The sequence below is a fragment of the Balaenoptera ricei genome, chromosome 1 (genome assembly GCF_028023285.1).
Source record: "Balaenoptera ricei isolate mBalRic1 chromosome 1, mBalRic1.hap2, whole genome shotgun sequence".
In the NCBI taxonomy this organism is placed as follows: Eukaryota; Metazoa; Chordata; class Mammalia; order Artiodactyla; family Balaenopteridae; genus Balaenoptera; species Balaenoptera ricei.
Genome location: NC_082639.1, coordinates 9,087,189 through 9,110,320, shown reverse-complemented (window position 1 = coordinate 9,110,320; position 23,132 = coordinate 9,087,189). Strand labels below are relative to the sequence as shown.

General features: G+C 57.9%; 2 protein-coding genes across 13 annotated transcripts in view; one reads left to right on the top strand and one right to left on the bottom strand.

Annotated features, from left to right (window-relative positions):
- The window catches only part of MTHFR (methylenetetrahydrofolate reductase), a 15,868-nt gene extending 8,801 nt beyond the window's left edge, over positions 1-7,067 (top strand). For 11 of the 12 annotated variants that reach the window (XM_059913260.1, XM_059913252.1, XM_059913223.1 and 8 more), the window contains 7 exons: positions 40-290; positions 579-713; positions 888-1,068; positions 1,311-1,493; positions 2,325-2,426; positions 3,264-3,383; positions 3,770-7,067. In XM_059913260.1, coding sequence (XP_059769243.1) covers positions 40-290; positions 579-713; positions 888-1,068; positions 1,311-1,493; positions 2,325-2,426; positions 3,264-3,383; positions 3,770-3,988 — 1,191 coding nt within the window. In that variant the 3' untranslated portion in view covers positions 3,989-7,067. Of the gene's footprint in view, positions 1-39; positions 291-578; positions 714-887; positions 1,069-1,310; positions 1,494-2,006; positions 2,167-2,324; positions 2,427-3,263; positions 3,384-3,769 lie in introns of those variants that run through there. The other variant, XM_059913304.1, reaches the window with a different exon arrangement.
- On the bottom strand, positions 5,006-23,132 carry C1H1orf167 (chromosome 1 C1orf167 homolog). The gene is given in 22 exon segments (XM_059894103.1): positions 5,006-5,335; positions 5,817-5,918; positions 6,007-6,014; positions 6,222-6,287; positions 6,290-6,408; positions 6,632-6,794; positions 7,171-7,276; positions 7,640-7,685; positions 9,738-10,127; positions 11,155-11,299; positions 11,760-11,919; positions 12,221-12,425; positions 13,081-13,211; positions 13,440-13,620; positions 15,773-15,959; positions 16,419-16,534; positions 18,903-19,039; positions 19,867-20,074; positions 20,490-20,533; positions 20,747-21,054; positions 21,057-21,980; positions 23,063-23,132. Coding segments are annotated over 22 exon segments (3,966 nt in total). The 3' UTR covers positions 5,006-5,185.

The following is a 23,132-nucleotide window of genomic DNA, read 5'->3' as shown; positions in this document are numbered from 1 at the left end:
CAGGGAGATGGGACCCGCAGCCCCCTGTGTCTTGGGCAGGGCTACCACTCCCTCCGGCAGCTTGTAAAGCTGTCCAGGCTGGAGGTGCCGCAGCAGATCAAGGACGTGATCGAGCCAATCAAAGACAACGACGCTGCCATCCGCAACTACGGCATCGAGCAGGCGCTGAGCCTGTGCCAGGAGCTTCTGGCAAGCGGCTTGGTGCCAGGCCTGCACTTCTACACCCTCAACCGCGAGATGGCCACCACAGAGGTGCTGAAGCGCCTGGGCATGTGGATCGAGGACCCCAGGTGAGGCCAGTGGCCCCGAATTCAGGCCCTGGAGCCACAGAGGAGAGTCGGGTGGGCAGGGAGATCAGAGAGAAGTCACAGAATGTGTGCGCCCTAGCTGGCAGTGCTGGCTGCCACGGGGGCACAGAGGGATGTCTGTGCCGTGGCTAGTGGCACCCTTAGGGCTCCAGTCTCAGCGGGAATGCCATCCGGCTTGACGTTTACGAGTCAAGATGGAAGAACCCAGGTTCAGTGGTGCCCCCTCCCTCTGGCCAAGCCCCGACCCTTTCTGTCTCCATTCTTACCCAGACGTCCCCTGCCCTGGGCCATCAGTGCCCACCCCAAGCGCCGGGAGGAAGATGTCCGTCCCATCTTCTGGGCCTCCAGACCAAAGAGTTACATTTATCGCACCCAGGAGTGGGATGAGTTCCCCAACGGCCGCTGGTGAGCCATTGCAAATGAACTGTTTCTTGGGAGGAGGGAGACCCATCGCGGTGGAGCCCTCGGGACAGGACTCACAGGAATGCCCCCCACACCCCACCCCGGGGCAGGTGGATGCTCCTGTCTGGAGCCCAAGGTCAGGGGTGTGCCTTGACCTCCGGGCACCTCCTCCGCCAGGGGCAACTCCTCCTCTCCGGCCTTTGGGGAGCTGAAGGACTACTACCTCTTCTACCTGAAGAGCAAGTCCCCAAAGGAAGAGCTGCTGAAGATGTGGGGGGAGGAGCTGACCAGTGAAGAAAGTGTCTTTGAAGTCTTTGCCCACTACCTCTCGGGAGAGCCCAACCAGAACGGCTATAAGGTGAGTGCTGCTGGGATGGGATCCCTGGGTCCCTCCCCTCGCCCCATGGGCCAGGCGCGGGCGTGACTGCCCCACCCTGAGCCTCATCGCTGTGCCTGGAGGTGGCACCTCAGCAAAGGGAGAAGGTGAGTTGGGGGGTCCCCACGTGGGGTGCCTGGAAGGGGCTTACGGAAGCAGAGACAGGCTGGGCCTCTGATGGGGACCGTGACCGGGAGGGACCCAGCCCGGCTTACCCTCCCCAGGTGACTTGCCTGCCCTGGAACGATGAGCCCCTGGCGGCCGAGACCAGCCTGATGAAGGAGGAGCTGCTGCGAGTGAACCGGCGGGGCATCCTCACCATCAACTCCCAGCCCAGCATCAACGGGAAGCCGTCCTCCGACCCCGTCGTGGGCTGGGGCCCCGGCGGGGGCTATGTCTTCCAGAAGGTGTGGCAGGGACGCACGGGGCTACCCCCGCTTGACCTGCCTGCAGGGGTTCCCCGGGGCTGGGGACAGAGGCCTTCGTCTCGGGGGCTGTTTGTTCTGAGCGGCCGGGGATCAGAGTGGATGCGAGCTCAGGCTCGGAGTCGGACAGACCTGGGTAGGCTGGTCACTTGACCACTCTGGGCCTCAGCTTTCCCGTCTGTAAAATGGGGATATGTCACGTCGTGTTCTGGGGATGAAACATGGCAAAGCACATAAAGTGCTTAGCACGTGGGAAGCATCCCCTAACTGGGAGCTATTATTACTGTTCCTTGTGGACCCCTTTCTCCTGGGGCTGCTGGAGTTAAAATTACATTCTAAGCTAAAGCCTGAGGGCTCTGGGAAGTGAATTTAAATAAGCCCAGCTTAATCCCTGGTGGCCAGGTGGTGCTGGAGAAGCCCTCCACCCAGCAGATAGGGGGATGGGGTGTGTCAGGCTTCTCTTGCCTTACTTGCCAAACTGGGCCCCCTGTACAGCTTCTGGAGCGACTTCTCCATGGAACCTTCCCCAACTGGACGAAGGGTTGGCAGACGTCCCTCAGACCTGTCCAGACCGAGAAACCTCACGTACCTGCTCCCCTCCATTTGCTTATGGGTTCAACTCCCAACTAGTGGCCACCGCTAGTCCCGACGCCTTAAGTGTTCTGCTACAAGTGTCCTCGTGGATGCCTCCCTGGGACGGTCAGGAGGGCAGGCGTCTGGTGTTTCAGAGCACATGGCCCACTCAGCAGCGCCCAGCGAAGGCATCCAGCAAGGACTGGGGGTTACGTGATGGCACCTGTCTCCCTCCCGCAGGCCTACTTAGAGTTCTTCACTTCCCGAGAGACAGTGGAGGCGCTTTTGCAGGTGCTGAAGAAGTACGAGCTCCGGGTGAATTACCACATCGTGGATGTGAAGGTGGGCCGGCCCTGGGTCAAAGGGCGTTCAGCAGGGCCGGGGTGAGGGCACCATGTTTACTCCACCATTCAGCAGTCATGGAGTGCCCCAGCGGGGCCACGCATCATGCCAGATGGATATGCAGACGAGCCAGGTCCCTGCCCTCCGAGAGCTCCCAGCCTAGCGAGGGAGGCCATCAGTGAATAATTATGAATGGGTGTAAGCAGTTGCACTTTATAACAGTAAAGCTCAGCATAGGAAGAAGCTGGGGATCCAAGGGAGGGATGTCCAGCTTGAGAGATCAGGGGAGGTGTTTGGAGAGTTCCTGTGTGGCCTGAATCTTTAAGGATGAGGAGTAAAAGGGCATCCCAGGGAAAGGGCAGAGGGCGTGCAAAGGCATCACTGCCAAATGGGGTCAGAGTGAGGCTGAAGAGTTAAGCTGGGGCCTGGTCCTCAGGGGTCTCAATTGTCCTGCTTGGAATTTGGGTTTTCCCGTATAGGCAAGAGGCAGCCTTGGCGCCATGTTTTATTTGGGGCAGGTCCCAGGGGACAGCTAACAGGGCCAGGGGAGACTAGAGTCAGCAGCCCTGGTGGTCTGAGTAGCAAAGAGAGGCCTGGCCAGGCTAGACACGAGGCTAGACACGAGAGGAAGTGAGAGCACCACTGGGTGTGTTGGAGGAGGAAGGAGAAGCCCAGGATGACGTCTGGGTTCAGGCTTGCGGCCCGTCACAGAGCTGCAGAGCCGGGGCAGGGGTGGGGCGGTGACGGAGGAGGGGCAGAGCACACCCCCGGGGAGAGGGCTGGAGCTGTCTGCACCCCAAGTCTGCCCCTACCCACCGCGCCCCCCCCCCCCCGCAGGGTGACAACATCACCAATGCCCCCGAGCTGCAACCCAACGCCGTCACGTGGGGCATCTTCCCTGGGCGAGAGATCATCCAGCCCACGGTGGTGGACCCGGTCAGCTTCATGTTCTGGAAGGTAAGGGGGGGCCCGGGAGCAGGCCTGCCCTGCCACCTCCAGAGCCTTGGGCGGGCGGACGGGGTGGCCGGAGGCCGCACCGCCAGGGCTGGCAGCGCCCTGACTCTGACGCATGGTGTTTACTTCTGGGCTGGGGAGCGGGGGTGGCACTGGCAGTGGGCCAGGTTCTGTTCTCGGAAATGTCTTGTTGGGCAGCAGCAGAGGCCCTTGGGGTGCTGAGTGTGGAGCCCTGGCCCTAGGGCAGCCCTGTTAACCTGGCCGGCGTGTCTGAGTGTGTGTCTGTGTGTCCGTATGTGGGACCGCGTATGGACCTGTGTCTTTTCTGTCTGTGTGTGTGCCGGTGTCTCCGTGTGTGTCTGCGCGTGCGCGCCTGTGCGTGCGTGCAGGACGAGGCCTTCGCCCTGTGGATCGAGCAGTGGGGCAAGCTGTATGAGGAGGAGTCCCCGTCCCGCATGATCATCCAGTACATCCACGACAACTACTTCCTGGTCAACCTGGTGGACAACGAGTTCCCGCTGGACAGCTGCCTGTGGCAGGTGGTGGAAGACACGTTTGAGCTTCTCAACAGGCCCCCCCAGAACAAGAGCGAGACGGAGGCGCCGTGAGCCTGAGCCCTGACACCCTTAGCTTGAGGCCACTGTGTCCCGCCTTCCTCCTCTCCGTCCTGGTTCTCTGGGAGACCCCCGTTCTCCTTCACGTCCCCCCACCCCCTAACACGACAATGGCAGCTAGACTGGTGTGAGGGTTCCAGGCTCTGGCTGGACCGGAGTCCGCCCCACACGGGAGCCAGGTGTTCCCTGCTCCGCTGAGAGTCTGTGCTCCGGTGGGAAGCAGCCCCACCCCCCAGAGGAGCACGTGGGCAGAACGCAACCTCCCTGAGAAGGGTTTAGGAGCCAGCCTGGGACTGCCAGTGACCTTGCTCTTGGGGCCTATGGAGGACAAGCAAAGCGAACATGGCAGTGGGCTCTGTGGGACTGCAGAGGAGACAGGGCAAGGTCAAGGCGCTGCAGGCTTCCACCTCCAAGGCGCTGGCAGCCAGGCACGACCCGCTCGGGAATGAAGGGGCGGACCACTGCCCTGCCAGGCACTGGCCCCTGGACAGACCTAGGACTGAAACCTAATAGTTTTCGCCTCCTAGCTGAGAGCTCAGCTGTTTCTCCCTTTTCTACAGCGCTGCTTTTTGAAACAGTTGTCTCTGTTCCCGTGGCTCGAGAGAGAAAGTGCCTCTGAAGGGTTAAAGGTGTCTGAACCTTTGTGCGTGGTGGAGCCCTTGGCCTTACCTTTTCTCCCCTGGCTCTGAGGGGTGAAGGGATACCCTGCCTGTTACCATCGAGGGTGAAGATGAGGTTGGCCCAAGCAGGACTGACTTCCTCCTGGCTTATTTTCCGGGCAGGACCTCCTCCTGCCCGCTGCTCCCTCCCCTCCGTGCACCCTGTCCCGGAAGCTGTCTGTCTGGCAGTGCTGCCCAGGCCTCAGCCCTCAAGCCGCACTACCCAGGGGCTGTGACTGACACGTGCCCGTAGGCTGGTCCCCGTGCCAGTCCCTGCTTGCGGGTCTTCACCGCTCAGGGCAAGGAGAGGGGGCCAGTCATCCACAGGGCAGCCTGACGGCAGAGGAAGCAGGTCAGAGGGGCTGGCTGGGTGGGGCAGGGGGCAGCCTTTAGGAGAGACTGGGAGAAGCAGCTGGGGCTAAGGAGGGCGTTTCATTGTCCTTCAGAGCTCTTGGCCTGAGCGCCTTGTGCCTGAGCCTGTACTCCTCAGGTGGGTGGGGCTCCGATCCGTTTTCCTTTCCAGGGGAACGAGTCACAGCTGCTGCTGGGCCCCCTGCTTCACCCCAAGTCCACCAAGCACAGGGGCTCTGGCAGCTTCCCGCCTGCTTCCCGGCCTCCCACTGCTGCTGGCTCTGCTCCTCAGGCCCCTGGCTGCCAGGCGCTGGTGCCATGTTTCAGAGGCCTGGAATCAGGCAGCAGGAAGCTCTTTGGCTCCCTCCTGGGTACGTGCAGTCAGTGCTGGAAGAACTCCGGGGCCCAGCTCCTTCTGCCCCCAGGGAAGAGGAGGCCCTTCCCTCTGCCCCAGGCCAAACGCACAGGCTCGGAAGTGATGGGACCTGTGATCAAGGAAGCTGGGCTCTGAGCGCATACCAGGGAGGGGCGCTCAGCAACCCGAACCCAACACAGGCGCGTGTGAGCAGCAGCTGTGCCACAGGCCGAGCCCTGTCCCCAGACCAGTGACAGGGCAGGACCGTGCTCAGCACGTGGTCACCAGCTGAACGAAGGGCTCTGAAATCCAGGCTGTTTTCTCTAACTGAACTGACCTCTCCCCTGAAAAAGAAGGGGTTCTGGGGGCAGCAAGCAGGGAGGGCTGCAGCTCAGGAATGGGCAGGCGTGGCACTGCTAGGAAGGGCCTGCTGGGGGGCGGGACCGCCCCCCAGTACCTGGGAATGGACCCAGCCGTCGTCTTGTTGCTGTAATCGCTGAGACACCTGCAGCCGTAGAGCCCACAGTCGCCAGGCCCGCCTCAGGTGCCGCTGCCTGAGCTATGGGGACAGTCGCGAGAGGCCCCGAGCTGGGCCCACCACTGTCCCCGGCCCGGCAGCCCGCAGCGCCTCTGCTGCCTCTCCCTGCCTGCAGCTCTGCGGCACCGGGAGGAAGGGGATGTGACGAGGTGTCATCTGAGGTGTGTTAACAATGCAGGTTCCTGCAGCTGTTCCCGAGCTTTCAGGCTTGGTAGGTCCAAAGGCCTGAACATCCTTTCAGAGACTGCGTTTCCAGGGGTTAGGGCTGGGAACGGGACGGGACGGGAGATGAGCGTGAGGGTGGGGAGGGGCCGCCCCACTCACCAGTGTCGGCGCCAGCTTGTCCGTCCCCCGAGCATCTACCCAGCGCTGCCGTGCAGCTGCCCGGGCCTGGCCTGCGGGGAACCCCGGAGCCGGCGAAGCAGTGCCTCAGGGCGCCAGCGCTGCAGGTACTTCCTCCTGAGGGGAGAGGCCCTGGTGTGTGTCCTGACAGCCAAGGGCATCACGACCCCTTCATGGCCAGGAAAGAGGGCAGAGCCACGGGCCTGGACCTGGGCCGCAGAATCCTGCGGGACGAGCACCGGCCAAAGAGGGCCCAGGTCAGGCAAGCCCCTCAGCCCAGCCCAGCCCACACCCTCAGCCCTCCCTGTCCACCCCTACTCTCAGCCCTCCCTCTCCACCCCTACTCTCAGCCCTTCCTCTCCACACACACGCTCTGCTCCCACCCCAGACACCTTTTCTTAGCCTCGCCTTTGCCCTTGAGGTCTTTGGTCTCAGAGCTGCGGTCCCCTTCTGGCCCCATAGGGCGCTGGCCCTGCGCCCAGCAGGCGCATCTGGGCCCCTGCAGCTGGAGCTGGGAGGCAGGGCTCCCAGCTGGGAGGGGAGGCTCTCTGTCACCTGGCAAAGGGGCGTTGGAAGAGGTTAACACATCATTCAGGGGAGTAAGCTCTCCCCCTGGTACTTCTGGAAGCTGAGCCCTAGGAAGAGAGTTAACAAGAAACGGTGTTGAGCCTGTGTCCCTGCTTCCACCACCTCTGCCCACGCCTCCTGCAAAGGCTTGGGCTGCGGCCCCGAAGGGTGGGGCCGGAGAAATTGTAATTGTTTTCTCAAAATTGTGAAATATTCCAGAAGAGGAGATGGGTGGGGAAAACAGTAAATACGTAAGACAGATTCGCCAAGAGTTCAAAGCTGATTTCCGGGCCCGTGAGGGCTGGTGACGGCCTCATCCCTGCACTTCAGACATTGTTCATTCCCCGAGGGAGAGTGTCCTTACTCTGAGTCCGGGACGTTTCTCTCTGCTTCCGCTGTCCACTGGGGCTGTGGTGCTTGGTTGGGCTGGGCAGGCCAGGCCCTGTGGCCTGTGGCCTGCAGCTGTGGGCCTGAGGGAACAAAGAGGAAACCCTGAACCAATGGGCTTGGACATCTAGGGGCCCAAGTGACCTGGCAGGATTCCTTTCCCGACCAGTAACAGGGCCTCCTATTTGTGTGCACACAAGTGGGACGGATTTTCCCATGAGCCCCGAGGCTCCCAGAGGAGACAGGAAAGGCCCGAGAGTAGTACGGCCATCAGTACACGCCACTGCCTCTTTCCCCATACTCCCACATGGCTCGAGACTCAGGAAGGTGAGTGGGCCAAAAATGGCTACCAATCAGAGCTTACCTGTGCCAGGTACACCCTGTGAGGTGGGCATTACTCTCCCCACTCAGCCTCATAAAGTCAAATTACTTGTCTGAGGCCTCACCTCTCGGGAGCGGTCTGACTCCAGGGCCCGAGCCCCAGCGACTGCGCTATACGGACACCAGGGGCTCTCTAAGGGAGTCTGTGCCACCATGAGATGGCATAAAACCCGCCCCCGTCGTTAGATGAGGGCTGCCTGGGCGCGTGTGTGCGTGCGGTAGAAAGAGGGGGGGCCTGGAATTCAGCCCCCTAGTTACCATTTACCGTTCCTGACATTTACTTTGTTTCTACAAGTCTCAGTTTCTCCATCAGTAAACGGGATCCCTGCCTGCCTTTGCTGACAGGAATGGAATGGAAGTGTTTATAAACATACTCTGAAAATAAAATTCTCTTGAAACACAGATCTAGAAATAAAATACCCTGAGACCCCAGAATCTGCTGTCACCATAGCCCCACATAGATAAATATGTGCATTCTGCAAACAACCAAAGCTAGTCCGTTTCAATTCCATTTAAAACAAACCACTTTAATCTTTTTTCTTAGAAACTTTCTAGGGTCTATGACATACTTTGTGGCATCCTGAAACAGGGTTCTTGATGATGCCAGGTCATCTTGAGGAACACTCTGTGGCCTGCCAGTGACTCTGGGGCTATGTGTCCCGCAATGACATGTCCCTAGACTGCCATACAGTGTCACTGTTTGTGCCCGGGTTTCCTTGTGGCCTCTTCCCTCGTGCTAGGCCACCCAGCTCTTTGTCACCATTTGCTGGTATCAGAACTAATGCTTCTGGTCTGGAGACGGACTGGCAGTTATCTTTGGGTAGAGAGAGCCATGAAGGAATATTTTTTCATTTTATATTTTCTGGTTTTTCTGTAATGAGCATGTTTCATTTTCTAATTAGAAAAAAAAAAAAAAAAGACAAAAAATTTCTACTGACCCCAATTACCTCTCTTGATCCTAGACTGTACCATGACTTATAATGAGTTTAGGTGTCTGTGTCCCTAACAGATGCGACCCAGGGTGCTTCTTTGTAGCAGACCAGCACTGGGCTGGCACTCGGTGCTCAGTAAGTGCTGATGGACCTGTAATTGGCTGTCTGCCCGGCCAGGAGGCTCTTGAGAACCCATAGGGGTGGTGTCCACAAGGCTGCTGGGGTCCTGGAAAAGCATGCAACCACCCTCACCATTGGGGCTGAATCAAGCTGACTCTGAGGCCAGTGGCCCTGAGGTCCTTTTGGACCTCCCACCCGACCTGGGCCGGGCCTCACCTGCCTCCCCAGGGCTGGAGCGCTCATCAGCGCCAGGAGGTGCCCTCTGGTGGCCAGCCTAGGCCAGTGCCTGAGGCTGGCTCTGGGCCTGGGGTGGGCGGTGCTGGCCTCCTGGGCCTCGGCCTGTGGTTCCAGCCACACTCTGAGCAGCGCTGTCCGCCACTGGGCCCAGTGGGTTCGCAGGAGGCGCCTGGGCCCAGCCTGCTGGAACTGGGTGATGGCAGTTCGCCGGACACGGCCCCCGGTCACTGAGTGGGCGCAGGCCTCTAGGACCCCGGCGGGGAGGGAGGAGCCCACACCGAGGCCGTCAGGGCCGGGACTCTAGGGCGGGCTGTAGGGATCCCTCCTCTGCCTCCGCCGGTGCACTGCAGGAGGGGGCCCTCCAGGCAAAGCCCGTGCCTGTGCTCCTCCTCCCCCATCCCTCTTCTGGAGAAATCACCTTCAGATGGGCACAGAGAGCAGCAGAATATCACATGACGGGGACAGGCATCCTGTACTGGGGACACAGAGAAAGCAGTCCTGCCAACTGCTCCTTCCCTCCCATCCCCCCACGAGCACTGCTTTATATCATCCAGGACCCGGTATGTGTTTGGCCTGAGCTGAGCTGAGAACTTGCACACGTTATTTCTTATCCTGATCCCCGGGGCCACCCTGCAAGGCAGACCTGTAATCTTCCTTGGACCTTCACAGTTAGACTTGCCCAAAGAGGGGTGGCATAGCTGGAAAGTGCACAGCTGGAATTTGACCCCAGGGACCAGGACCTCCTCTCCTCATCGCCCCTAGCCCCCTGAGACCTGCCACCAGCCATCAAATACCCTCTACCCTGGCCCCGAACAAGCTCAAGGCCTAAGCTGGAAGCACAGTGCGGGGCTGCCCTCAGGCCATGGGCACCCACCTGGCGCTCAGCTTCGGGGCAGCATGGTCTCGGCTGACCCGCTGCAGGCAGGACTCACGTGCCCACAGCATCCAGCACAGGGCCTGGGCCTGGGTTCTCTCTCCTGCCTGCTGGCGGGCCTCAGAGCACTGGCTAGGGGCCACTTGCCTTGCCTGCTGGGCCCGGGCCCTCCTCAGCTTGATGTCCACCTGGTGTCCCTGTTCTTGGCTTCTCCAGCAGGAGAAGGAGGCCCGGGCTACGCGCTGCTCCCGAGGCCGGGCTGCAGCTTCTGGGGCTTCACTGGCAAATGTGGCCCCTGGTGCCCATCTCCTCAGGCCATCCTGGAAGGCTGGACCCTTGGCCCGGGCCATCCCTGTGTCTCTCACTACTCCACACCAGGCCTGGAAGTGGCTACAGAACAGGTGCAGAGAAGGGGCCCAGCCGCCTTCCCAGTCAAAAGTCACATTAATTCAAAATTACACCCGAAAATTCCCCACAAACCATCACTGGTTCTTCACAGTTTTGCATACACAGCCCTGTGCCTTAAGAACGTATGGATGGATGTAAAACACGTGAAAGCTCTGGCTTTCATTCAGGGGCCTTGGCACGCACTCACCCCGGCTCCGGGGGCAGGTGCTGCCCGGGAGGGTGTAGGAACCCGGCAGTCGTGGCTTCAGGTCCCCCTCCACCCAGAGAACATGAACACCCTGCTTGCCCTCACAAGGCCGCTCTGGAGCAGGAGGTCAGTGAGGAGAATGTGGTCCCCGCTCCCAGATGGACCAAGAAAAACATCAGCCACTCTGCGGTGAATGGTTCAGTGCCCCCATGGGGACACTGTGAACGCGTGTGAGTTTGTACAGAACCAACCCTGGGAGAAGGTGTCATCTGTCCCCTCTGCTTTTAAACATGTACCCATGAACGGTATATGTGTGTCACTAGAACATCTGTATTTCAGATTTCTCTCTCTTTGTGGTGGCTGTTTGAGCAGTTGATTTCCCCATCTTTTTTTTTTTGGCCTCAAGGCATGCGGGATCTTAGTTCCCTGACCAGGGATCGAACCCATGCCCCCTGCAGTGGAAGCGCAGAGTCTTAACCACTGGACCGCCAGGGAAGTCCCTGATTTCCCCATTTTAACTGTGAGCTCTGAAACCAAAGGGCTGACCTGGCCAGGAGATGGAGACCTGGGGCTTGTCAGGGCATCGGGTGGGATTAGGGGCTTGCCATCCCCCATCTCCCAAACAATTCATATAATGGAAGCTTGGTGGTTTTGACTCCAGGCTGGGGTCTCCCTTCACGCCCATGATGCCCGGGTCCCAGGCCTCCAGCCTGGCCTGCCCCTAGAGCTGCAGAGGCCACCCAGCTTCCCATCCCTAGGCTCTCTCCCTGCTTTTCCTGGGGTGGGGGTGACCCTCGCTCTCCCACCCCCAGGCCCGGCCACCTCTGCAGTAGGAGCTGCTCTGGACCGGCCGCCGTGGGTCTCTGACGAGCTGCTGCCTCCTGCCAGCCCCGGAACACGGCCCTGTGCAGGCCCTGGAGGCGGGCCCGCACACACCGCTGGTACTTTTCACGCCAGAGCTGCTGTCCTGTGGCCAGAGAGACGCTGAAGTGCCCCTAGGCGCTCATTCCAGCCTCAGCCTGGGCCCCAAGGAACCGCGGGCCCCTGCTCTGCCAGCCTCCGCCCTCTACCCAAGTGGGAACCAAGGAGGCCACCTAACTGTCTGGGTTAAAATGCTCCCATTACAGGTGTCCTACTGGTGACCAGGCCAACCAACTCAGAGTTTTGTTTTGTTTTGTTTTTTTAATTTCTTGACGATGTTTAGGAATCAGAATTCACATAAAAATACAGATTTCCAGCTTTTCTGTAAAAACAGAGGTCTGGCAACACTGGGCCAACATTCCTGGGCAATGATTAGGCTGGGGAAGCAGCTGTCCCCAGTGGACAGGACACGAACTTTCCAGAACAACCAAATCCCCACCTGCCAGCCCACTGATATGATAGTGGTGGAGTGAGAAGCCTCTAAAATTGCCCCCAGTGATCCCCGCCTTCTGTGCTGGGCTCTGAGGACACTGTGACTCCTGAAGGCCGGGTGAGGATGACAAGGATGAAGATGAAGATGGTGATGATGATGGTAGCACCCACGAGGAGCTGGGTTCTGAGCCAAGCACTTTGTGTGGATTGTCTCACAGAATTCCCGCAATCACTCTTGGCGGGGGGGGGGTGGGGTGGTACCACTGTTATCCCCATTTTACGGATGAGTAAGCTGAGGTTAAGTAGCACGTTTAAAGTCCACACAGCCAGGGAATGGAAGAGCGGGGAACGTGAACCCAAGCCTACAGCGTCCACGCGCCCCGGTCCTGCTCTGCTACCCAGTCTTTGCGGGGGCGGGGGGGCCTGTGGGAGCGTCCCATCACTGGACTCTGTGCTAGAGGACCAGAATCTTGGGTGTCCCTGACGGACCTTGGCCCCCCTCAGCCCTGGTGCCCCGTCCCAGTCCCTGACTCACTCTGCCAGCAGTGCCAGTGGCCCAGTGCACGTCGCTGCTGTACCCGCCCCACTCCCGGGCCCACTGTTCCGTCTCCTGCTGCTGCACCAGCCGCTGCCGCCACAGGCCCAGCGCGGCCCTGCAGCTCTGATCCCAGGCCCGGCGGGCAGCCAGCTCTCTCCTGGCCCCCTGGGCTGTTGCCCAGTGGCTCCAGCCAAGGAGGATGCTGGGAAGGGGAGTGTCCACCCTCAGGTGGTCACTGCCACCCTGGGCCAGCCCGGCCCTCCCCTCCCCTCCCCTCAGAAGCAGGGAGGGCTCGGGGTGACTCTTCTCCCTCCATCCATCATGGGGGAGAGTGGGTTGCTGTGGGCTGGAGGGCTTAAATGCTGCTCCAAGGGTCACAATGACAGGTGGTCGGGATACAGTGGGACCCCCGATGCCAAGTGCTGTGCTCAGCTCCTAGTGAGGAACATCGCTACGGGCTGAGTGTTTACTAACGCCAGGCACTGTGCTAGGGGATGTGCGTGCCCCTCCCTCGCTGATTCCCATTGGAGTGAGTCCTATTATTATCCCCGTACGAACGGGGAGATAGAGGCATAGAGAGGTTAAGCAACTTGCCCAAGATCACACAGCCAGTGAGGGACAAAGCTGGGATTACCACAGCCGTGAAATTTCTGGGAGAAACGAATACCTCACACCTCTCAGCAGGGCAGGGTAGGAGGGCAGGAGGCTCTGAGAGGATCTGAGTCTGGGGTGTGAGGGGAGCCCTCTGGGATGCAGACCCCAAGGGGGTGCGGTGGGAAGGGCAAGGATTGATGGGAAACAGTAAATCCAAGGGTGGTGGGCAGCATGGCTCACCCGTCCTGGAGAGGGGTCCCTACCGCCTCTGAAGGGTGCACTGGTGCCACCTTGCCATGCCCCAGGACTGCTGGGCCCGCACCTGCTGCCGCTGCCCAGCTGCCCACAGAAAGCTCACCCGGAACGCCTCCAGGAGGGCGGGGGCCTGGGAAGCCTGGGGAAGGAGGTGTGGAGTCCTGGGTGCCCCGGGCACTGCCACCCCGCCTCCCCCGTCCCTCCCTCCCCCTCCCCTCCCCTCCCCTCCCCTCCCGTCCCTTCCCCTCCCCTCCCCCTCCCCTCCCCTCCCCCTCCCCTCCCCTCCCGCTCTCCCCTCCCCTCCCCCTCCCCTCCCCTCCCCTCCCCTCCCCCTCCCCCTTCCCCTCCCCTCCCCAGCCCTCCCCACCCTCTGCCCCTGGCCTTCTCCAGGGAGCTGCGGGGTGTCCTGCGGCCCGGCAGGGCCTCCCAACCCAGGACGCCGCCCAGAACCGCTGGGGCCAAGGTGGTCCTGGCACTGCCTGGATCCCGCGCCCCCCAGGCGCCAACCACTCAGGCTGTGACGCTGCTGCACGCCCTCGAAGAAGGAGCTACCGGAGGGGGCAGGTGAGTGCCGGGGCCCCCCCTCACCCCTGGCTGGGGGTGCTGGAAGGGTGCCACCATGAGCCAAACGCTGGGCCAGAGCTGGGCAACCCCACCTCCCACCCAGGCCACCCACTAGGACCACCGGGGGCTCTAAGAAATACCGATGCTCACTGGGGTCCCAGCCCCGGAGATTCTGATGTAATGGTCTGGGTGCGGCTTGGGCTTCCCAACTTTTCCAAAGCCCCCAGGGTGACCCCCCGTGAGCAGCTGAGGCCGAGACCACAGCTCTACTTGCCCTGATCACCTGGTTGATCCTCGCCACACTCCCTGGGTGCGTGGGGGCCACACAGTTGATGGGGGGTGGAGCCGAGCCCAGGCCCAGGTACCCAAGACTCAAGAGCCCACAACAGTATTTCTGCCTCCGCTGGGTTATAAAGATAGGGAAACTGAGGCCTGGGGGAAGGTCATTTCCCCAAACTCCAAACAGCAGCAGACCTGGGATCCAAGCACACATCTCAGGCTACAGGGAAGCCTCAGATATGTTGCAGGGAGATATGGACTGTGACCCGGTTCCCAGCCTCCACCAGTCAGCCATGCACCCTTCCCATCTCTGCTGAACCCTGGTCAAGGTCAGCTCCCTTTGTCAAAAGTTCTCATAGAAAACTCTATCGGGGACTTCCCTGGTGGTGCAGTAGTTAAGAATCCGCCTGCCAATGCAGGGAACACGGGTTCGATCCCTGGTCCGGGAAGATCCCACATGCCGTGGAGCAACTAAGCCTGCGAGGTGCAACTACTTAGCCCTTGTGCCACAGCTACTGAAGCCCACGCACCTAGAGCCTGCACTCCGCAACAAGGAGAAGCCACTGCAATGAGAAGCCCATGCACCGCAACAAAGAGTAGCCCCTGCTCGCCGCAACTAGGGAAAGCCTGCGCGCAGCAACGAAGACCCAACGCAGACAATAAATAAATAAATAAATTTATAAAAAAGAAAAAAGAAAAAGAAAAAGAAAACTCTATCGGGGGATGCAATCAGCAAAATGCAGAGAGTAGGAAACTCTACCTGACAAACAGCCTGATTTCTTCAACAGATAACTTGCAAGGAAACAAACAAACAAACTAAAACAACAGAGGGGAGCCCCTAGATTAAAAAGAGCTTAAGGACTCCTCAACCAATGACAGCATGTGGGCCTTATTTAGATCCCAATACAAACAAAATATAACAACAGGGACTTCCCTGGTGGTCCAGTGGGTAATACTCCGTGTTCCCAGTGCAGGGGGCCTGGGTTTGATCCCTGATTGGGGAACTAGATCCCGCGTGCATGCCACAACTAAGAGTCTGCATGCCACAACAAAGATCCCGCGTGCTGCAACAACGACCCAGCACAGCCAAAATAAATAAATAAATAAATAAATAAATAAATAAATAAATACCAAAAAAACAACAACAAAAACTATAACAACATATTTGCTTGTAAAACAATTGGAAATTTGAATGCTGACCAGATATTTGTTGGTATTAAGGAATTATTCATTTTTTAGGTGTGATCCTGGCATGGTGGTTCTGTTGTTTAAAAGACACTTTATGTTTTCGAGATGCTACAGAAATATTTACAGATGAAATGGTAGGATGCATGGGATTTGCCTCAAAATTATGTAGTGGGGGAAGTAGCCAGGGTACAGATTAAACAAATTTTCTCAGGAGGTGATTTTCGTGAAACTGGATGACGGGTACACTGAGGTTGATTATCCTATATTCCCTACTTTTATGTAAGATAAAAATGTCCCATAATAAAGTAGTTAACAAGGAAAAAAACAACTTCATGTAGATCTGTGTTTCTTCCCTTCACAACACTTAACTTTGGTGGTATTCACACACACACACACCCTTTGTGATTGTTAATTTCCTGCCTGTCCCCGCACTGGGCCATGGATTCCATGAGGGCCAGTGACAGCGGGCATTAAGCTTTGCTTATAACTAAATCCCAGCCCCTGGGTGGTGTCTGGCAGGTCTTAGCATCTCAGTAAATGGCACATGTATTCATTTCTTATTTTCATCATTTCAACACTAGGAGTCAAGAATTGACTTAAAGGGCATCTCCCAGCTGCGTTCCACCCTCTGCCTCAGGGGAGGGAGTCCCCATTCCCACTTCCCCCTACCTGCAGAGCCAGGCCCTCTGGCACTGGGTGTCCAGTGGGGACACCCAGGCTGCATCTGCAGCAGGAGAGCACCAGGCCTGGGGGGGCCTCTCCATCCTCTGAGTCCTCAGCATGGCCCCGGAGGCCTCTCCCTGGACCCCCTTCTCCTGCCTGGCCCATTCCTTCTGATGGCACCACAGGAGGAAGGCTACAGGGAGGGAAGAGAGGGGGAAGAGAGAGGGAACGGAGGGGAGCATCAGGGCCAGGAGGGACCACTGACTCCTGGGACCCCAGGCCGTGTGGCCTCCGGCCAGTCCCTCTCCATCTCTGGGCCTCAGTTTCCCCACGAGTGAGTCATGTCTAAGGACTTGCCAATTCTAACACTCAAGCTTCTGTCCGGCCTGTACCAGCGTCCATGGCACACAAATGCAGGATGTGCGCATCTCATACTGTGTGTCTTTGAGCTGGTCACTTCATGTCTCTGTGCCTCAGTTCCCCATCAGTAAAATGGGCACAATGCCTTGCTGAGGTCACCACGAGAGAATCAAATGAGGTCTTGTCTGGGAAGTTGCCAGAGTAGATACTCGATAAACACTCATTCACTCACTGAGGACCCCCTGCCCTGCCTGGCTCCGTCTCCCCCGTTTCCCAGCGCCCCACATCTTACCAGCCAGCTGTTGCAGAGCCTGCAGGATCTGGACTCCCCTGTCTCCTCCATCTGGCCTCGGCCCAGAACACAACGGAATCGGCTGGGCTCCCACCTCCTCCCTCCGACTACTTGGACTGAGAGTAAAATTGCCCAGAGAGAAACTGATGCCCAGGCAGAAGGAGGGCACCTGGTCCCAACCCATCCACCACAGTCCTGCAGTGCCGTCTGCCTGCAGGAGCAAAGGCGCGCTGAGCCACCCCCTGTTCTGTTCCAGACAGTACATTCTACTCCTGATTATGTAAGTGATTTTGGGGGAAGGTTATGCTTTTGCTGAATTCTCGTCAATACTATTAGGGTTTTTTACAACACACATGCATTAAAATAAATATTACTTAAATAATTATTTTAAACACATTTGTTTCATTTAAAAATAGGAACAAAAACAATACATCACTGGAATGGAAAATTGAGGAAAAGAAAATAACCACCTTTAATCTCACCACTCCAGAGATGACCATCATTTTAGCATTTTTTTTTGGGGGGGGGGATGGGGGATGACATTTATTTACTTGTATTTTTAATAGTGGTAAAATACACATAATATAAAATTTACCATTTAACCATTTTTTTTAAGGAATACTGATGTGATTATCGTGACTTTCTTTTTTTACTTTTTGAATTTTTTTATACATCTTTATTGGGGTATAATTGTTTTACAATGTTGTGTTAGTTTCTGTTGTACAACAAAGTGAATCAGTTATATGTATACATATATCCCCATATCCCCTCCCTCTTGAGCCTTCCTCCCACCCCTCCAGGTCATCACAAAGCATCAAGCTGCTCTCCCTATGCTATGCAGCAGCTTCCCACTAGCTAGCTATTTTACACTTGGTAGCGTATATATGTCAATGCCACTCTCTCACTACATCTCAGCCTCCCCTTCCCCCACTGTGTCAAGTCCGTTCTCTACATCTATGTCTTATTTCTGCCCTGCCACTAGGTCCATCAGTACCATTTTTTCTAGATTCCATATATATGCGTTAGCATACGGTATTTGTTTTTCTCTTTCTGACTTACTTCACTCTGCATGACAGACTCTAAATCCATCCACCTCACTACGAATAACTCAATTTTGTTCCTTTTTGTGGCTGAGTAATACTCCATTGTATATAGGTGCCACATCTTCTTTATCCATTCATCTGTTGATGGACATTTAGGTTGCTTCCATGTCCTGGCTATTGTAAATAGTGCTGCAATGAACATTGTGGTACATGACTCTTTTTGAATTACGGTTTTCTCCGGGTATATGCCCAGTAGTGGGATTGCTGGGTCATATGGTAGTTGTATTTTTAGTTTTTTAAGGACTCTCCATACTGTTCTCCATAGTGGCTGTATCAATTTACATTCCCACCAACAGTGCAAGAGGGTTCCCTTTTCTCCACACCCTCTCCAGCATTTGTCGTTTGTAGATCTTCTGATGATGCCCATTCTAACCCATTTTAAAATTAATTAATTTATTAATTTATTTATTTTGGGCTGCGTTGGGTCTTCGTTGCTGCGCACGGGCTTTCTCTAGTTGCGGTGAGCAGGGGTTACTCTTCACTGAGGTGCGCGGGCTTCTCGTTGTGGTGGCTTCTCTTGCTGTGGGGCGCCGGCTCTAGGCACGCAGGCTTCAGCAGTTGTGGCATTCGGGCTCAGTAATTGTGGCACACGGGCTTAGTTGCTCCGCAGCATGTGGGATCCTCTCGGACCAGGGCTTGAACCCGTGTCCCCTGCACTGGCAGGCAGACTCCCAGCCACTGCGCCACCAGGGAAGTCCCCATCTTAACCATTTTTAAGTGAGCAGTTCAGTGGTATTAAGTAATTCACATTGTTATGCAACATTTTAGTATTTTTGCTTCTGGTTTTTTTTTCTATGCACCGTCTTACGTTCATAGAAAAAAATATTTTAGGTACTATTTTTTTATCCTCTTTTTTTTTTCATTGAACATTGCCATAACCCTTTTTCTTCTCATTAAAAATTCTATGCAAATATCCATAAACCTACTTCCAGGAAGGGGAATAATATACGTAAGGAGGGAGGTGAAACTTTCAAATTAATTGAAATACTTCCATCTATCTCGAATGTTTTTGCAAATCAAACATGCATTACTGTTATGATTAGAAAGAACACCAGTAAAGCTACCGAAACAAAAAATAAAGAAAAAAAGTGGGGAGGAATTTAAAAAATCTCGATAAGCATCATATTGAACTGTTGCCAAATGTTTATCACATGGTTAAACTACAATTTTCTCTCTCGCTGTTGGGTATTTAGGCTGTTTCGAAGTTTTCACGAAGTATAAGTAATGCCATGATGGACATCGTTTTGCACAAATCTTGGTCCACATTTGCTGGTTTTATCCTCATTCTCTTGTGGGGGAGGGGAAACGGGGGACAAGGAGGGAGGGAAGGCCACCAGCACTGCCCAGGTCACACTGACCGACCTGGGTTGTCCCAGACTACCTGCTTCTCCAGGCAGTGTCCACCACCGGCTTCCCTCCTGAGGGGACTCGGTCCTGGCCTCCCCTGGAGGATGGGGGTCCTGGCTCAGCCTGGATGTGAAGCTGCCCTTGTTTCTGCTGCTGAATCAAGTTTCTCCACTGGGACAAGAGAGAAGGGGAAGAGGAACGTTGGCTGTAGCCTCAAATGTACCCTGAGCAGTGGCGGGGGGGGCACCAGGAAGGGCGGGGACACGAGTCAGACGTTGTGGTTTTAACCATTAGACTCCCCTGCCTCTTTGGGAATGAATGAATGAATGAATGAATGGAGAGATAGAGCCCAAGAGGCAGGGTTTTCCTTGGGAGACAAAACCTGGAGCTGGGCCCTCCTAAAGCACTATTCCCAAGGAGGGAAGAACATAGAAGTTCCCTCTTAGTCCTGGCTGGCAAACCGCTAGTGAAAAATAACAACCAGGACTTCCCTGGCGGTCCAGTGGTTAAGACTCTGCGCTTCCACTGCAGGGGGCATGGGTTTGAGCCCTGGTTGCGCAACTAGGATCCCGCATGACACACGGTGCAGCCAAACAGAAACAAAAAGCAAAACAAACAACAAAAAATAGCAACCACTGAAACAGTAGCGTGCTTGCTATGTGCTAGGCAGGGTTCTGAGTTCCTTATATTTGTTAATTTAACCTCACAACAACCCTGAGAGGTATGTACTATTATGATCCCATTTTAAAGCTAAAGAAACTAAGGCACAGAGAGGTTAAGTAACTTGCCCAAGCTCACACAGTGAGAAAATGTGGGGAAAAGGAAAGTGGCGGAGACAGAATTTGAATTCAGGCAGAGCTCAGTCACGTCTGGGCTGACACCGCCTCCCCGCTACTGCCAATCACTCAGGAGGAACAACCTGCGCCCCAGGAGAGCCTCCTCCCCAGACACACGGGCACTTCATCACCTCCCCATGGTCCAACCTGGAGGCCCCTAACCTTTTGGAAGGTCCACGCCAGCAGGGCCTGCGTGTGTCGTCCCCACGCCGCCTCCAGCTGGGCCTCCTGGAGCAACAGTGTCCACCGCGGCGCCCGTGGGCCCCCGCGCAACAGCTGCCGGCGGCCCAGCGCCATGGCCGCTGCCACTGCCCGCCGCCTCTGCACCCAGTGCCGCCACGCTCTGAAACATCTGGACAGCCACTGCCGGCTGGGGACAGACCAGGCTGACCAGGGCATGGGCCTGGTACCCAGTCCCGGGGAGAGCGGGGGGCTCAGCAGCACCCACGTCGCCTTTCCAGCAGGGAGGCTCCACGCTGCGGCAGGAGAGCTGGCTGGACCCCGCGAGAACTTCCCTCTGTGGGGGGCTAGCCTTGGAAATCCCAGACAAGAGAGCTCCTGGGGGCAGGAGAATGAACGCAGGACAGCCTCACAGGTTTAGGATTCCCGGGGGCAGCATTCCCGTGTTCCCGTCCTTGGGGCCCGGGAGGTTCCCTCCCCCTGAAATTCTGCAAGGATCTGCCATCTGGGCCTAATCTCCGTCAGGCCCGAGTCTGCAGGCAAATGCGAGAGGAGGCGTCCCAGGACCATGGCCCCGGCTCCCACCCTGCAGCCCATGACCTCACCGGCCTATCTCAGACTCCAGGCTCACAGTGTTTCCGGCTTCGTTCTTGGAAAACAAAGGGACACGACACAGCACTCAGGCCAAGAAGCAAGCAGGACTGGACACCCCTTGCTAAGCCTGCCTGCCCACGGCCTCCCTTTCTGAGGGAGGGTGACAGAGGAGTGACAGCCAGCTTGGAGCGAGAATTCCTGGGAGGCAGCCCTCCTCCCCCAACCCGGAGTCCCCCAGTTCCCACTCCCAGACCCCTCTGGCCTCTACCTGCAGGGCACTCCTCGCGGGGGCCGTGTCTGGCGGACGGGAAGCCGGCCTCTCTTCTTCCCTGCCGACCTGCTCCCGTGGGGTCCTGTCCCCTCCTTCCCGCCCAGCGAGGATGCCCCGGGCTGAACTGGACGAGGCTGAAGAGCAGAGTCTGGCCTCCCTGCTGCCCGCCCCTTGAGGGAGCAGGGGGTCCTCCCTCTGTCCCCTGCCGTATGTAGTCCCTGGGGAGCACGTCTCTCCTCGCCTTACAGGGTGGGCAGGAAGGACCCCCTGCCCAGGGTCAAGGGCAACCCGGGCAGCATCTCCAAAGTAGTCTCCAGTGATGCAGGCTTGCTGCTTGCCTGAGAGTCTGAGAGACCATCCTGGACCCCCGGTGCTTCTGGGAAACCTGCAGTTTCCCTGAAACCTTGGGAATGTTTCCTCCTGTCATCCCAGGAAGCAAGAACAGGCTGGCTGGGCTGGGGGTGAGCAGGGAGTATCTGGCCAGCTCTGGTCCAGGGCTCTTGCCGCACAGGGCCTGAGGGTTCCCGGGATGCTTGGCACCTGAGACGGACTGCCTCACGCTCCAGGCGTTGCACGGAGGCCAGCAGCTGGTGAAGGGCAGCTTGGGACGGAGCCCGAGCCCGGCTCTGGGCAGGGACAGCCAGATCCTCCAGGGTGAGGGGTTCCCCCACGAGCCTGGAGGTCCAGCCCCCCAGGCCACACTGGGATCTGGGGTCCGGCCGTGTGTGCCCTTCGAGCGGGCCCAGGCCTGCAGCGGGCCCAGTGTCTGGGCAGGGGGTATTGGTGCACAGCAGCCGGGACCACCTCGGGCGGGAGGCTGGGGAAGCCAGTGGCCCTCGGGGTAGGGGGCTTCCCCCGGGCATCCTGTGCGGCCAGAAGCTTTCCTGAGCCCCCGACCAGGGGTGACGACGTCCCCACTCAGCCACGCTGGTCTCCCTGACGCTCAGGTTGCTCTGCTGGATGGCAAACGCCTGGGCTCTCCCCTGGGGCCTCCCGGCCAGGGGCTGCAAGTTGCTCTGCTGCCGGAAGCTTGAGTTGGTCAGCTGGCCAGTCGTGTCCCTCAGGGCGAGGCCCAGGCTGGGGCTGGTCAGGTTGCTCTGGACTCGGCAGGGCTCCTGGCACAGCGCTGCCCCCGGGGATGGTGTGGTGGCAGGCCCCCTGCTCTCGGCCTGGCCCACGGGCACCCACCGGCCATGTCTACTGGCCAGGCTCTTCCGGAGTCTCCACTGCTCTAAAAAGAGGACAGACAGTTATGCCCTGGGGGAGCACTTGGTGGTCAGTGCTGGGGAGGGACAGGGCGCCACACGGGAGGGAGCCCAGGTTCCAGAGGTCTGCGTCAGCTCTGTCATCCCAGGTGGACCAATGGATGCACCCGGGGGTCTTGAGCCAGAGCAGCGACCTGGTGGCAGTGCAGGGACTCAGAGCAGGGACAGGGCAGGGGCAGGGAGGAGGGCACAGGGAAGCAGGGAGGTAGTTGGGAGGCTGCTGAGGGGTCCCAGGCGAGAGATGATGGGGCTGGGATGGGGGCGGCAGGAGGGTGGAGAGAAGGAGACAGATCAGGTCTGCTGAGAAGGCCTAGAAGAGGGGGAAGGAAAGAGAAGTGTCACGGGCGGCTCCCTGGTGTCCAGCTTGAGCAAAGAGGTGCTGGGGCGTCCGCAGCTGGGGTGAAAGCAAGCCTCAACACATCAAACAGCTAAACGTGGGCTGCTCTGGCCCTGAGGGGGTGGCGCTCCCTCCCTGCCGGTCTCCCCAGCCCCCAGGCCATTCTGAAGCTGGGAGACAAGGCCTCTTGGGGGCGGGTGAGATGCCCTGGGAGGGCCTGGCAGGTAGAGTGGGCCATGAAAGTTTGCAGATAGGAACTAAAGGTCGGAGAAGTTAAGCATCTTGCCCCACGGTCACACAGCTAGAACACAGAGAAACCGGCAAGTAAATAGGAATCTGAATCTGTTCTTGGGCTGCTCCCACTCTTGGCTGCGCCAGCTCTGTGGCTTTCTGGAAGCCCCAGGAGCCTGAGCAGGGAGGTTCCCAGCCCACCAGCGCTGCCACAAGACCGACCTGCGAGGGCCCCTTCTCTGCCAGGGGCCCCAGACAGGCCCACTCCTGCGCCCCCCTCCTCACCTCATGTCCTGACTTCCTGACCCTCCCTCGCGCCCCGGGCTGGAAGACTTTGTCCCGGGCCCAGCTGGCCCTGAACAGCTGATCTCTGGAATTAGCAAGGCCCTGGGCTGGCCTGTCTGGGAAAGGGGCGCTGGGCTGCTACCCGAGGGGACCTCGCTCCTGCCACCTCTGACCCAGACCCACTGAGCCTCTTGCCTGGCCTCAGGGGGGTGGCCGGCCTGGGGGGCACATTCTCCTTGTGGCTGGTGTCAGGTCTCAGCTCCAT